Genomic DNA, 14007 nt, shown 5'->3' with positions numbered 1-14007 from the left:
TAGATTCTAAAGTCTCAATGCCTTCGACCAATCCTTGAAATACATTGAGGCTTGGATTGTGACCCAACATACAGTCAATTTTGGTAAGTTCCACAAGAACTTGAAAAGGATGTGTGCTCCATCACAGACGCTTAGTTTTCTAACTATGTCAACCTAAGTATTAGGTTGATTTTATGAGTTGTGTTTTTCGTAACTTCGATGTCATCAAAGTTTTGTCTGCGCGTTCTGTTAGCTCTTGAGAGAAGGGTGTTGAAGTCGCCCATCTGATTGTGGGTTTGTCTAGTGAGATCCTTTTCTATTCTGTTGATTGTTGCTTTATTCACTTTGAAGCTAAATTATTGGGTACACATAGATTTAGAGTTGCTGAAACTTCCTGTGAATTGTCTCCTTTATCATTATGACGCGACTCTCCTGATCCAGAGAAATGCTCCTTGCCTTCAAGCCTATTTTTGTCTGATAATAATATAGTTACTTCAGCTTTCTGTTGATTAGTGTTAGCGTGGTATATCCTTTTCTACCCTTTTACTTAAAACTTCCTGGGTGCTTATGTTTAAAGTAAATCTCTCACGGGCAGCACATAGCAGGACACTCTGCTACTTGGGGTATTCAGTCCATTTTATGTTTAGTAAATTACTAACATAGTTGGTTTTCTATCTGTCATCTTAATCTTTCCTGTGTAACCCAGCTGTGTCATGTTTCTTTTTCTGACCTTCTTGTCTTCTTTCAGATTATCCATTATCTGTATTCTTCCCTTTCCCCTCTATTAGCTTGTCGGGGAGCACCTTCTTCTGTGGGTCCTGGAGACCACGGCCTGTGTCCTGTCTTGTTGTGTGTGGTCACATAGCAGCGGTTCCACTCCCCTAACACTGCCAGCTTTGAGAAATACTTTAATTTCACTTGCCCCATCTTATCTTTTGTGTTATTGCTGTCACGCATTTCAGTTTTACATATATGTTAAATCCCACAGGACACTCACTGTTATTTTTGGAGTAAATAAGCTGCTGTGTGTACCCAGCTCCACCCTTGCTGCTGTCCTCTCCAGCTCACGTCTGTGCGTCACCTGGACTCGTTTTTATTCTGCGTAAGGACCTCCCTTTTGTAGTTCTTTTAAGCAGGTGTACTGGCAGCTAACTCTCTGTGTTTCCGTATTCAGATTTCCTTCATTTTTACCTCACATCCTTCTTCTGTCCAGGACCCCATCCAGGACCCCACATGACATCTAGTTGTCGTGTCTCCTTAGGCTCCTCTGGGCTGTGACAGTTTCTCAGACTTTCCTTGTTTTTGGTGACCTTGAGAGTTTTGAGGAGGACTGGTCAGATGTTTTGTAGGATGTCCCTCTGTTGGAATTTATCTGAAATTTCTCTCAGGATCAGACTCGGGTGATGTTTTTGGAAGGGGGACCACAGAGGTAAGGTGCCCTTCTCATCGCATCCCATCGGGGCAGGTGCTGTCACCATGACTGATCCGTGCGGTGTTGACCTTGGTCACCTGGCTGAGGGGCGTCTGTCAGGCTTCTCCAGTGTGAACGTACTCTTTTTCACTCTCTATTTCCATACTGCACTCTTTGGGAAAAAGCCACCATGCACAGCCCACGCTTAAGGAGTGGGGAGTTCGTGTGCTCCACCTCTGTAAGGGCAGGATGTCCACATAACATGTTTAGAGCTATTTAAGATCTTTTTTCTGCTACCTCCGCTATTTGGATCGCCTTTTCTATTATCCGCTTTTTCCCTGGTTTTGGGTCACGTGGTCCTGTCTCTTGGCAGGCCCCGCGGGTTCTGTTGGACGTCAGATGTTGTGCTGGGGAAACTGAGAGGCTGTAGATGATGGCCCCCCTTTCCCTGGCCGGGCAGAAGGCGTGGGGACCGATGGCCTTACTCCAGTTAGGGACTGAGTTGACTTGAGGCTGGATTGCAGCGTCTCAAGGCTTCATGTTCCTCTTTTTTCCCCTCCTGTTCCTAGGGTGTAGCCTCCAAAGTTTTTAGCTTGGGGCCTGGGTTCTCTGAGCCCCTGCTCCTGAGAAATCCTGCCCTCTCACCTGTCCCCTCAGGACCACAAGGTGACAAACAGAATTCCTTCTGCTTCGCAGAGGCTTTCTGCCTTGGTTCGTGGTCTTCTGCCCCACAAGCTCCTGAATTCAGCAGACAGCTTGAGGGGAAACTGGCCGTGTCGGGCTCAGTTCTCTGCTTCCCTTTCTCGTTAGGAATCTGGCCATCAAGTCTCTGATTTTGGTCTGTGTGGTCCCACGAGCCCCTCTCAAGCCCCGCTGTTCTCTGTCTGCTGGTGGTGACCGTCTGCCTGGGCCAGCGCCCAGCCCCCGGCCTCCTGCCCTGCTCCCAGAAGGGGTGATGGCTCGCTTCTCCTCGGGTTCGCCCTCCTCTCAGATTTGGTCCCTTCGAGTCCTGGGTGCCTCAGCAGCTCTCTCTACGTCAAACACATGCTTTGCTGTATTTTGTCTGGCTTTTCTGTTTGTTCTACAAGCTGCACACCAGCCCTTCCCTTTATAATGGGCATTCACTTCTTTTTTCCTTTTTTTTCCTCTTTAAACAATCTTTCTTCATGTGTCTTTATACACTGATGCTTTTATTTGTATGACATGGATTCCCAGGCGTAGGATTGCTAGCTCTAAGGTAATGTATATTTTTATTTTAACACATGTTGCTTGTTTGCTTTTTTAAAAAACGCTATAGCATCTCACATTTCTAATAGCTGTGTGAGAGCATCCTTTTGGCTAACCCCTGTTATATGGCATTATAGCTCTTTGTGATTTTTGCTGCTCTGATAGTTTTAAAGTGATAGCTCAGTGTAGCTTTAATTTGCATTTGTTTTCCTGACTGCTAGTGAATGTATGCTTTTTTTTTGGCCGTTAGGATTTGTTCTTCTGAGTTGCCTATTTACCGTGGAAGCCCAGGACTCCGTTTCCGCCCCCCCCCACCCCCCCACCCCCCCCACCCCCCCACCCCCCCCCACCCCCCCCACCCCCCCCCACCCCCCCCACCCCCCCCCCCACCCCCCCCCCGTCCTCTGGACTCTGGCCCCTGGGACTTTCTCCCCGTCAGGCCCTGTGTCTCTCGCGGTCTGACCGGCCTTCGCCCTCCCCTGACGCTTTCCCCTTGGCACCGGCTCGAGAGCCTGGTGTCCCCTGAGGGCGCTGTTCCCCTGCAGCTGTCTCCCTCCCTGAGACGTGCACTCCACAGTGCCAGCGAGCTGTGTCTTTTTCCTTCTCTGCCCTGTCCCCAGCATCCAAAACAGCGGCCAGTACATGATAAGTACTTAGGAAATATTTTTTCAATGAACCCAATCAGTTCTGAAAAGCAGTATAGTATCTTGGTTTAAGACACTGACTCTGGAGCCAGGCTGCTGTGTTACGCAGTAACCATGTGGCCCTGGGCTACCCTCTCTGTACCTCGGTTGCCTTGTCCCTGAAGGGCAGATCATAGTAGTACCTACATCGTAGGATGACTGTAGGGATTAAATGAGCTAAGATATGTGTGTTAGTTTCCTGGGGATTTGTCACAAATGACCACAAACTGCACAGCTTCAAACATCAGAAGTGTATTCTCTCACGGTCCTGGAGGCCAGAGTCCGACATCAGTGTCCGCAGAGTCCTGCTCTGTCTGACGGTTGTAGACCAGGATCCTTCCTTGCCTGTTCCAGCTCCTGGCAGCTGCTGGCAGTCCCTGGTGTTCCTTGGCTTTGTGACTGCCGTCCCTCCGGTACCCAGCCTCTTCCTTCTGCGTCTCGGCCTGTGTCCCCACATGCTGTTCTCCTCTGTGTGTGTGTCCCAATTTCCCTGTTCTCATGAGGACTCCAGGCATTGGATTAGGGGCCACCCTCATCCGGTGTGGCCTCATCTGAACTTGATTCCATCTGCAAAGACCTGTTTCCATCAAAGTCACATTCACAGGAGCCTTGGGTAGGACGTGGACACATCTTTTGGGGAGGGCACGGTTCAACTCTGTGCCACACCTAACCCTTTCAGGAGGGCCTGGCACAGAGGGCAGGAACGTGGCTATTCTGCTCACTCTCGTGTCCCAGTCTCTGGAACAGGGCCTGGCATGTGGGTGTCCCCCAACCTGTTGAATTAATAATTGATTGACCCATTGTCCTCTGCACTACAAATATATTTTCAAAATCTATCATTTGCTGTTGTTTTATTAAATCTTTTGCCATTAAAATGTCTTAAGTTTTTGCACAACCGAATATATGTCTTCCTTCTTTTATTCTTTTATTCTTTTTGTTTTTGGATAAATTCTCGGTTTGCAGTCTTGGTCAACAAGGTGTCATTCTTCTACCCCCGGTCTCCCTCCCATATTTTTCAGATAATCTCCTAGACTTTCTTGCAAGAATGTTACTGTTTTATTTTTAAAATGTAGATGCTTCGACCATATGGAGTCAATTTTTGTATGTGGCGTAATTGGAGCTCTTCTATATTTTCGCACTGACTTGGACTCTTACCTTTGCCTTTTGTGAAATTCTCATTAGACTCTGAAAACTCCCATTTCATCGTACGGATCTATACATCTTTTTCTATTTCAATGCAATATGGGTTTTTTTTAATTTAGTAAAACAGATCTTTTCTCATTTTTCTTCCTTTTTATGCTTTCTTGGCTATTCTCAGGTTAGGTTTATATTTTTCCACATAAATTTTATCCAATTACCCCCCAAATGCATTATTAGGATCACAATTGGACTTGCATTAGGTTTGTGTACTAAAGTCATATCTGCTTTCGAAATCAAGAAGAGAGAACATAAAGGAATGTGCAGAGGGAGACGACAGAGAGCCTGTCGTTCCTGAGAGAGGGGTGGCCACAGTGGCAGCCTCTCCTGACACCTTGACTTCACACTTGGCTTTGGGCATCTTGCTTTGTCTCCACATGCCCTTCGAACAACAGATCCGATTCCAGGACCTGAGAACATCATCCTTTGAAGGAGGGGTGGCTCGTCTGCTTTTATCTTCAATCTTCACAATTTGCTATTAAAATACTAGGTTCATTTGCCCATGAGACACTCTAAAATTTTACATGAGTGCAAAAATTAGCTAGGTTCTGGATGTTTGCCTCTAAAATTAGATGTGTCTGGTTGGTTTACTAGTTACACCTGGAATTCCCCTTGACATTGAAAAGCTGTCAGATCACCTTATCTTTTATTCTCAGATGGAGGCTGTCTCTCTCTCTCTTTTTTTTTTTTGGTGAGGAAGATTGGCCTTGAGCTAACATCGGTTGCCAATCTTCCTCTTTTTTTTGGTCCCTAAAGCCCCAGTACATAGTTGTGTATCCTAGTTGTAAGTCCTTCTATTTCTTCTATGTGGGATGCCGCCACAGCATGGCTTGATGAGCAGTGTGTAGGTCCGTGCCCAGGATCCAAACTGGCAATCCCCAGGCTGCCGAAGCAGAGCACGCAAACTTAACCACTACGCCACCACGCCAGCCCCTCAATTCACGATTTTTGAAGGTTGCATTTAGGTTCAACATTTTGTCATCCTGAACCATCTAAAAACACTTTAGTCTTGTTGGGTTCTAGGGGGTAATATATTAAAAAAGAAAAAACTAAACCAAATCACTGTTGCACCATTGTCATCATTTTCATTGTCATCATCATGCCTACAGCAAAAAAGAAAAAAACATCCACTGTTTTACAGCTGGGCGATTGCTGTTAACAAACTATCGGTCTGTCTTGAAGCTTCAGAGCTGGCGCTCAGGTTGGAGGAAGAGCTCTTTTTGGACTTGTAGTGCAGTGCCATCACCAATGGATCAGGTGGAATTAGATCGGGTGGACCAGATGGATCCAGCCTGTGGATTGGAAATTTCTAGATTTGGGGGAGTGGTTGGATTGTGATCGTGGTATGTTTCTTCTGGTTGCAGCTTTGTCACGAGATTTCTAGAGTCTCATAGATTCAAAGAGCTGGAAAGGACAGAGTTCATGCACCTGCGTTACCCTCTCTCCATCCTGGCTCCTCCGTTGCTCGCCATCTCAGTGGCTGCTTCCCTGACCCAGTGATGCTGGCCTTGGTCACACGGCTTTCTTTGACATGGCATGTGGCAGGTGTGCCCTGAGCAGCAACCTTGGATCTGCCTGTGTGGTTTGCCCTGGCTTGTGCTCCAGCGATCAGCCATTAGAAGAGCTTGCCCGGGGCAGCTGCTGCCCCTTCAGTTTGGTCCCCAGGATGAATGCACGTGGAATAGGCCTAAACCCAACCTGCAACCTGAGTCGGCAACACCCAGCCGAGCCTGTCTTACATCAGCCAACCTGCACTGACCTGCAGACCTGTGAGTGTGAGAATAAATGCTTGTTTTGTCAGCCAGCACATTTTGGAAGGTTTGTCGTGCGGTAGCTGACTCGTAGAGTCCCTGTTGCAACCTGTTCCAAACATGTAGTACACAAAGGCTTAGGGAAGGCCCATACCCAGTCTCCGCTGTGTCCTCTGCAGCCTCTCCAGACTGGGCTGCTTGAGTGGGAGTGACGCACCTCCCAGCATGTGAATGCTGTGCAGAACAAACCACCGTTGCCCATCATTCCTGGAGCCAGAGCCTCAACCGCCAATCCAGACTCGACCACCAGCACGGGCGTGGTCACTGGCTGCAGGCATCCCTGGCAGAAGGCCCGGAGGAGTTGTTTGCGTGTCTCCATCCTGCTCAGCCGGGTCCTTGGGACAGGCTCTTGCGTCTCTGGGCTTTGGGCTCCTCCCCTGTGAAAGGTGGGGTTCAAGCTGGTGCGCTCCAGGCTCTCCCAGCGCTCTGAGTCTTGAGACGGTGGTGTCTCGTGGTGTCAGGCTGACGCGTGCAGCAGGTGGCTTGTCAGGCCTTCCTAACCTTCAGTCTCCTCATCCGTAGGATGGAATGGGTCACACTTTTATTGAGGAGTTGTTGTGAGGTTTCGGTGAGATAATGTGTGAAAGTCACTTAGTCCCGTGGCCGGCACCTAGTAGATCTTCGGTCACAGTCTCTTTCTCAGTGACACTTGTGAAGCTTCGTTACTATCTGGCCTCAGGACGGAGTGTCTGCTGCTCCAGAGCCAGCCCTGGCCCTTGTCACGAGGCCGTGAGCGCTGGGAGTCTGTGCTTGAGATACTCGCCAGCTTTAACTCCGGTATCTGAGCCACTGTCTCTGGAACACCCCACACTGTCTGTTCTCATGCAAGGGGCTTTTGTCTGAGATGCTCCACACCCTTTGAACATGCATTTCATTCTCCACAGTATTGCTGCCATTTAGGAAAGGGAATCCCGTTACTTTATCTGCACTCACAACAGGCAGCAGCATCTCGAACAGCTCACACTGCGGCCCGTGTAGGTGACAGCATCCTGTTTGCCTCTCATGTCTATTTGCTTCAGCTTCTCTGGGGCCACGTGGACAATCAGACACGTGCGTCTGACTATTCTAGGAAGCATTTGCCAAAAGAATTTGAACTTTCTACCCAATCACAAATCTATGTGAAAGTTCCATGCGCCTTTCCGGCTGTGGCTCTCGTCCCTAGTCCCTTTCTCGCGTGTGGTCATTTCGTCTCAGTGACTGGAATTCTCAGGTGGTTCCTGCGTTCCGGACGCCTGTGGCCGTTTGTAGTGGGAGAGGAGCTGGAGGAGCAGATGCCCTGGGGATGGGAGAATGGACGGTGGGGAGAAGGGTTACGTCCAAAATTCTATAGCAGACACATTTCTTTGCCTGTTTCATGTCTGTGAATAGGTTTGTAAAAAAATAGATGTAATATTTCTTATGAAAAATAAAACCCAGAACTCTGTTTGGTTTTGCCACAAATAGCTTGGGTCAGAGCGTGTGCAGTAGGGAGGAATGGCTAGAAAAGTGGTCTCCAGATCCTGTGGCCTGAACCCCACATTCTCCTCGGCTTGTGTGCTCTAAATCTCTGGCTTAAACATAGACGGGAGTCTTTTCCGTGATTCCCCTTAACTGAGGCAGACTGACATTTTCAAAAGAGGACTTCACTAAATGTGGGGTTAGGAGGGGAACAATAAAGATATGGTGACTGACGCAGCACCAGACCGTGGAAAATCCGAGTCCGGAGTGTCTGTGGCGCAGTGGAGAGAGCAGCTTCTCAGTTCCCGGCCCGTCTCCCTTCCTCCTGGTTCCTTCTGTATGTGTCGTGGGACCGTGTCTCCTTGTCTTGCCTCACAGTGTTCTTGATATCCTAACTCCTCCCGGGCCGAGGCTGAATGACCACTTTGCACACCCGTCTGCCTGGGTGTGGCCTTTCTTAGCTCGGACTCGAGATCCGTGCAGACGTGACGTGAGTGTCAGGTGAGTCTCCAGCAGCCCCTTCCACTGACATCCCCTCCTCCTCTTGTCATTCAACATTTATTGAGCATCTGCTGTGTGCTCTTGAGGCGAAAAAGAAGTGCTGGCCATTTCTCTCTCCCACAGCAATGGGGATATCTCTATCCCTGCCATGTGTTAGGCCCCAAACGTATGATAGAAGTTTATGATAGAAGCAAGCAGAAAAGGCTATAGAAGCTCAAAAAAGAGTTTTATCACCCTGGGGAGGACTGGAAAGGCTTTCCCTGAGCTGGTGACACCTGTGTTTTAAGGATGTGCGTGCTACAGCATCCAAGCAAGCATTACTGGCAGTTCTGCTTCCAGTATAGCTGGATAAGCTCCTACTAGACAGATCTTCCCAGGAGTATCAACTCGAAACACTGGACAATGTTAAATAAGCAGGTAAGCAAATGAATAAATAGCCAAAGACCTGAAGGCCCTGGAGAGTGAAACTAAGCGAGCAGATTCTGGAGAGGAGTCAACTCTCGGAAATGGGAATAGCATGGGGTGACATTCCCATTTTTTACGGTTTTCATCTAAGTGAAGGCTGGAGTTGATGCCACATAGGACGGATAGAACACTGACAGAAAACCAGCAGCCTTTCTAGCCTGAAGAAGCAGAGGGCAGAAGGAGGTCTGGGCAACGAATGCCATTGGAAAGTAAAGGGAGATTCTGGAAAGGAAACAGCCAGAGAGTGGATGCTGCACATTCTGTACAGAATTTCTGCCCGAATCCCTGGCTGACCATGAACCACACGAGAGCAGGGCCGACGCGAGCAGCCAAGCTGAGTGTCAACGAGCCGAACTGAGATTTAACCTGCGGCCCAGCAGATGGGCTTTTTCAGTTTGAGTCCAACCAAGTCTACTGCCTGCTCAAACAAACAAACCAAATGTAACAGAATCCAGAATCGCCACACCATGACACGCACAACGTCCGGGACACAATCCAAAATTACTCAGCATCTGGAGAAATAGCAACATGTGATCTTTCTCAAGAGAAATATCTGAGAAGATCCAGGTGTTAGAATTAGCACTCGAAGACGTTACAGTAACTATTGTAACTACGTTCAGTGATGCAAAGGAAAATATAATGATGATGAATGAAAATATAGGAAATCTCAGCAGAGAAATAGAATTTATGAAAAGAACCAAATGGAAATTTCAGAGCTGAAAAATAAAATGTCTGAAATAAAAAAATTCACCAGATAGGCTTAACTACAGAATGGAGATGACAAAAGGAAGAGGCAGTGAACTTGAAGACAGATCAGTAGAAGTTATCCAAACTGAAGAAGGGAGAGAGAAAAGGGTAAAAAAAAGGAAGAAGAAGGAGAAGAAGAAGAAAGAACAGTGCCTCAGGGACACATGGAGCAGCATGGAAAGGTCTAGCATAGGTATAAGTGGAGCCACAGAAGGAGAGGAAGACTAGAGAAGAAGACATGTAAGAAGAAATAATGGCTGAAATTTTCCAATTTTTGGTGAAAGGCCTATGTGTATAGATTCAAGAAGCTTAGAAAAAGCCAAGTAGGATAAATAGAAAGAAAATCCTAGACAAACTGCTGAAGATCAGAATCAAAGAGAGAAATCTTAAAAGCAGCATGTGAGAATGACACATTACGAAGGGGAGAACAGCGACCTGAATGACCATTTACCTGTCGTCAGGAACAATGGTGGCCAGAGGACAGTGGGACAGTAACTTTTAAGAGGCTGAGAGGAAAGCAAAAATAAATAAAAATCTCTCAACCTAGAGTTTACACCCAGCACAAGTCTTCTTTCAGAATAAAGGTGCAATAGTGATATTTTCAAATTAAAATGAACTAGGATAATTCATCGCACGCAGATCTTCACTGCAAGAAACGCTGCAGGAAGTTCTCCAGGCCGAAGGGCACTGATCCTAGGGGGACAGCCAGATGATCGTGAAGGAATGAAGAACACTGGAAACGGTAAATATCAGGTTACAAGTCAAAACCTTTCTTTTCTTAACATTAAAAAAATGCATTTATGTATTTAAAGCAAACATTTAAACCTGGTCTTGTGGGGTCTACATATAGATGTAAAACGAATGACAACTGTAGCTTAAAGGACGGGGGCAGGGTCTGGAGCCACGTGGCCGCAAGTTTCCTGCAGTTTCTGTGACGTGGCTCAGTACAAACTCCACACAGACTGAAAAGTTAAAGGCGTGTGTTGTAAGCCCTAGAGCAACCACCAAAAAAATGGTGTAAAGAGGCATAGCAGACAGGTATGACTCACATGTAGAGACATGGTGCTTCCCTCCCAGGATGCGTCGCAGTCGCTGGGCTTAGAAAAGACTGAGTCACCCCCTCAACTTCCGGTTGTTGGGGCCCCACTGGGAACACCTGCCTTCATGGAGAAAGCCCAGCAAGGACTCCATGCAGTGGTGTGGCCTCATGAGGAAGACGTGGTCTGCAATCTAAAGGACATCCTAGAATGCAGAAGTCACTATCCGGTGAATCAGAATAGGCCAGGCCACAGTTTGTCACTCTTTTTCTTCTTCTTCTTCTCCCCAAAGCCCCCCAGTACATAATTGTCCATTCTAGTCGTCGGTCCTCCTGGCTCTGCTGTGTGGGACGCCGCCTCAGTGTGGCTTGATGAGTGGTGCTAGGTCCGCACCCAAGATCCAAACTGGCAAAACCCTGGGCCGCTGAAATGGAGTGCGTGAACTTAACCACTCGGCCAGGGGGCTGGCCCCGCACATTTTGTCCCTCTTTGAGGATTTCTTGAGCAAAAACCAAAGGACATGACTTGAACGGTAAACATTTTAAAATCTGTTTTATAAATGTTGCAGTTCAGCCTCACATTGTATTGTAAATTGCCTCCGAGGGTTGTGATAAATCTAGTTGATTTGCTGCTGTGTTCATCTCAGAGATGAGAGCAGTGCAGGGGGAGGCATTAGGAAGAGGCATTTGTGTTTGCAAAATGCTTCGTGCCCCTTCTGGGGATTGTGCTGTCTGGGTTTGTGTCCTTGGTGATGCTCTGTGCTGAGCGGGGATTGTGCCCACAGCCGCTGGGCAGGCGGCCTACGGCCTGGCCACCCTCCCCCTGCTTCGCAACCCTCCAGGCTCTGAAACATTTGCCTGCAGACATTTTCTTACTATCCGTTACATATGTTTTTATGAAAGGGCTGAGCGGGAGAATTTGCGATGAATAATTCATGTGTAATTGTTTTCAAAATGTAAAGTTATTTTTCAAAGAAAGCAACCCATCTATCTGTTTCAGAGGCCCCCTGCTGCCTGGTACTTGTGCGTGGGCCCGGCTTTCTGTCTAAACACTTGCACCATCCCGTGCTGGGACAGGCGCCTCCGCAGAACTGGGATGGGTGCATGTGCAGGTGGCGCGGAGCTGTCAGAATTCCCAGGCACGTGCTGCCAGCCCAAGTCCCCAGGCAGGCCCTTGGGATAGTCCTGGAATCCAGCGCAGCAACCCCCCGAGTCCCCCAGGCAGCACCACAACACCTGCATTCCCTTCCCTCTTCGCTCTGCTTCCAATCCTGACCAACCAGATCCTGCAGCTCGGTCACTTCAACTCACGCACGCCAGCCAAGCCAGGGCCGGAGTCTGAGCAGTGGGGCGGCACAGATCCAACGAGCCGCTGTCGTGTTCAGACAGCTTATTACCGACATGGACAGCTGAAGGGGCCAGCTCCCTGGGTCCTAGTCCCACACACCGAAGAGGATGAAGCCAAGACAGAGGGCGTGATGACTGCACTGCGAGTCATGGGTACCCTGTTGCAGCTATGTGGGTTTATATTCTGCAGCTCGAGTCTGAGGAGGCCGGGCCGAAGGCTCCCCACCTCATCAGAACCCGGAGGCGAGGAGAAGCCATCCGCGGCAGCCTCCTGGGGGAGAGAAGAGGCGAGTGGGAGAGAACTCACAGCAGCTCCTTAGAGGCCTCCCGTCCTCTGGTGTTCCGCCAAGACCCAGAGCGGCCTTTGCCTACACGGCCGATTCGGATACAAGCGAGGGCGCCAGGCGCCATGGCGAGCCCTTCCCCCACTTCCTGCTGTCATTTCCTCTCCCTTGCTGCCCGCCCTGTTCTTTGTCCAGGCCCTGGTGACCTTATTCCAACAGTGGAGTTTATAGTGGTTAGTAAGAAGAGCTGGGTTTCATCCCCATCTGTCACCTCCTAATTATGTGACTGAGACGAGTCACCTAAACTCTCAGTTTCCACATCTTTAAAATGGGTTAGTGAGAGTGCATTTCTCAAGGCTCTGATAAGGATTAAATGAGACTTAAGTAACTCCTTAAAGAACTCAGCGCAATGCCTGGGACATAAAAGGTGATAGGCCTGGCTGCCTCAGGAGGAGGAGGATGTGTACCATCTCGCCCCACCCTCCTGTTCCCTTTCTCCCATTCAGCTTCCGCCTCAGAATGCAGCTGGTGTAGGGCTGACCCTGCTGTCCTCTGCTCTCCCACTCACTCCGGCTTCCTGTGGCACCAGGACCCTGACATCTGTTAAGGCTGGTCCGTGTATTCCCCACCCCCCGCCACACATGCACATCTTTTCTTCAAACCCCGCCTCCAGCCTCGGTGCTCCCAGACGGGCTCCCTGCATCTGTCCCAGGTGAGATATCATCCCGGACGTCTTGGCTGTTAGACACACAGACACATTTTGAACTGTGTTCCAATGTCCTTTTCTGGAAGAAAAGCCATGTCTCCTCATTGAAACTGTGCATACTTTGAGAGCAGCAGGGATGGTGTCTTCTGTGCTGCCTATGTCCCTGCCAGCATCCCTTCTGGGGGGCTCACCTCCAGGCAGGTAGGTGGCTCTGTCCAGGTTGTTGACTGACTGGCCATTGGCCAAAGGGGTGACGGCATCATCGGCCTTGGAACACCCAGCCTATCAGTTTCCCCAGGGAAGGCGTCGTCTCCTAGGAAGACTCGGCCGGATGGGTCTGCCTCGCTGGGGGGACGTGCGTTTGCCCAGGTGCCCCCCAACACTCATGCACACGAAATGGAAACCACTCGTAAGCAGTAGGTTATGTGCGGTGGGGTGAAGCGACCGTGGGTGACTTTCAGGAGTGGACTCCTGTGAGGAGAGGATGAAAGAGTGTCTCCATGGATGCCCTGCCCACCTCCGCCCCAAACCCACAGGAGCTTACAATTTAAACTGCCGACCAGAAAGAAACTTTTAATCAAAACTTTGCTTTTCCCTCCTCAAGTCTCCTTGCTTTATTTTGCTGGTGTTTCCTAGGATTTATGTGAATGTGAATCTAACTTAGGAGGCTCGACAGCCACGATGGTCACGGCAAACGTGGATCTGAGTATCTGGGATGGCATGGCCTTTGAAAGGTTCGCAGTGCGGGCCACAGCCCTGAAGGCCGTGCCAACCGCCCCCCAGGCCGGGTGCCCACTGCTTCCTTTGTTCACTCATTCACTCAACAAACAGCCTTGTCCTGGGCCAGGGATCCAGGACACCGGCCCCGCTTGCAGGGAGCCTGTGGATGGGGGCAGACAAGTAACAATCAAGGCTGGAGCGTCTGGGCCATGGTGGTGAGCCTGCAGCGGGCTGGACGGGCTCGGCCAGGCAGGGACCCCAGGACCACCTAACCACCTGTCCCTCACTTGTCTCCCTTGTCAGGTACTGGAAGATCATGGAATGCCCATGGACGATGATCAGTATGCTCTGCTAACTGCAAAAATAGGATTTAAGAAGGAAGGGATGAGTTACCTTGATTTTGCAACAGGATTTGAAGGTAGCTAATTGCCAAGTGCAAACCCTGATGGGCCGCGT

At 49.2% G+C, this 14007-nt stretch overlaps 1 protein-coding gene across 6 annotated transcripts in view; it reads left to right on the top strand.

Moving 5' to 3' along the window:
* Positions 1–14007, top strand: part of EFCAB6 (EF-hand calcium binding domain 6) — a 231704-nt gene that overhangs the window by 132714 nt on the left and 84983 nt on the right. For all 6 annotated transcript variants that reach the window (XM_070600030.1, XM_070600034.1, XM_070600028.1 and 3 more), the window contains one exon: positions 13855–13969. In XM_070600030.1, the coding sequence (XP_070456131.1) occupies positions 13855–13969 (115 nt within the window). The remainder of the gene's footprint in view (positions 1–13854; positions 13970–14007) is intronic.

The sequence above is a fragment of the Equus przewalskii genome, chromosome 29 (genome assembly GCF_037783145.1).
Source record: "Equus przewalskii isolate Varuska chromosome 29, EquPr2, whole genome shotgun sequence".
Classification (NCBI taxonomy): domain Eukaryota; kingdom Metazoa; phylum Chordata; class Mammalia; order Perissodactyla; family Equidae; genus Equus; species Equus przewalskii.
Note: the sequence above shows the minus strand (reverse complement) of the source record. Positions and strands in the feature narration are given on the sequence as shown.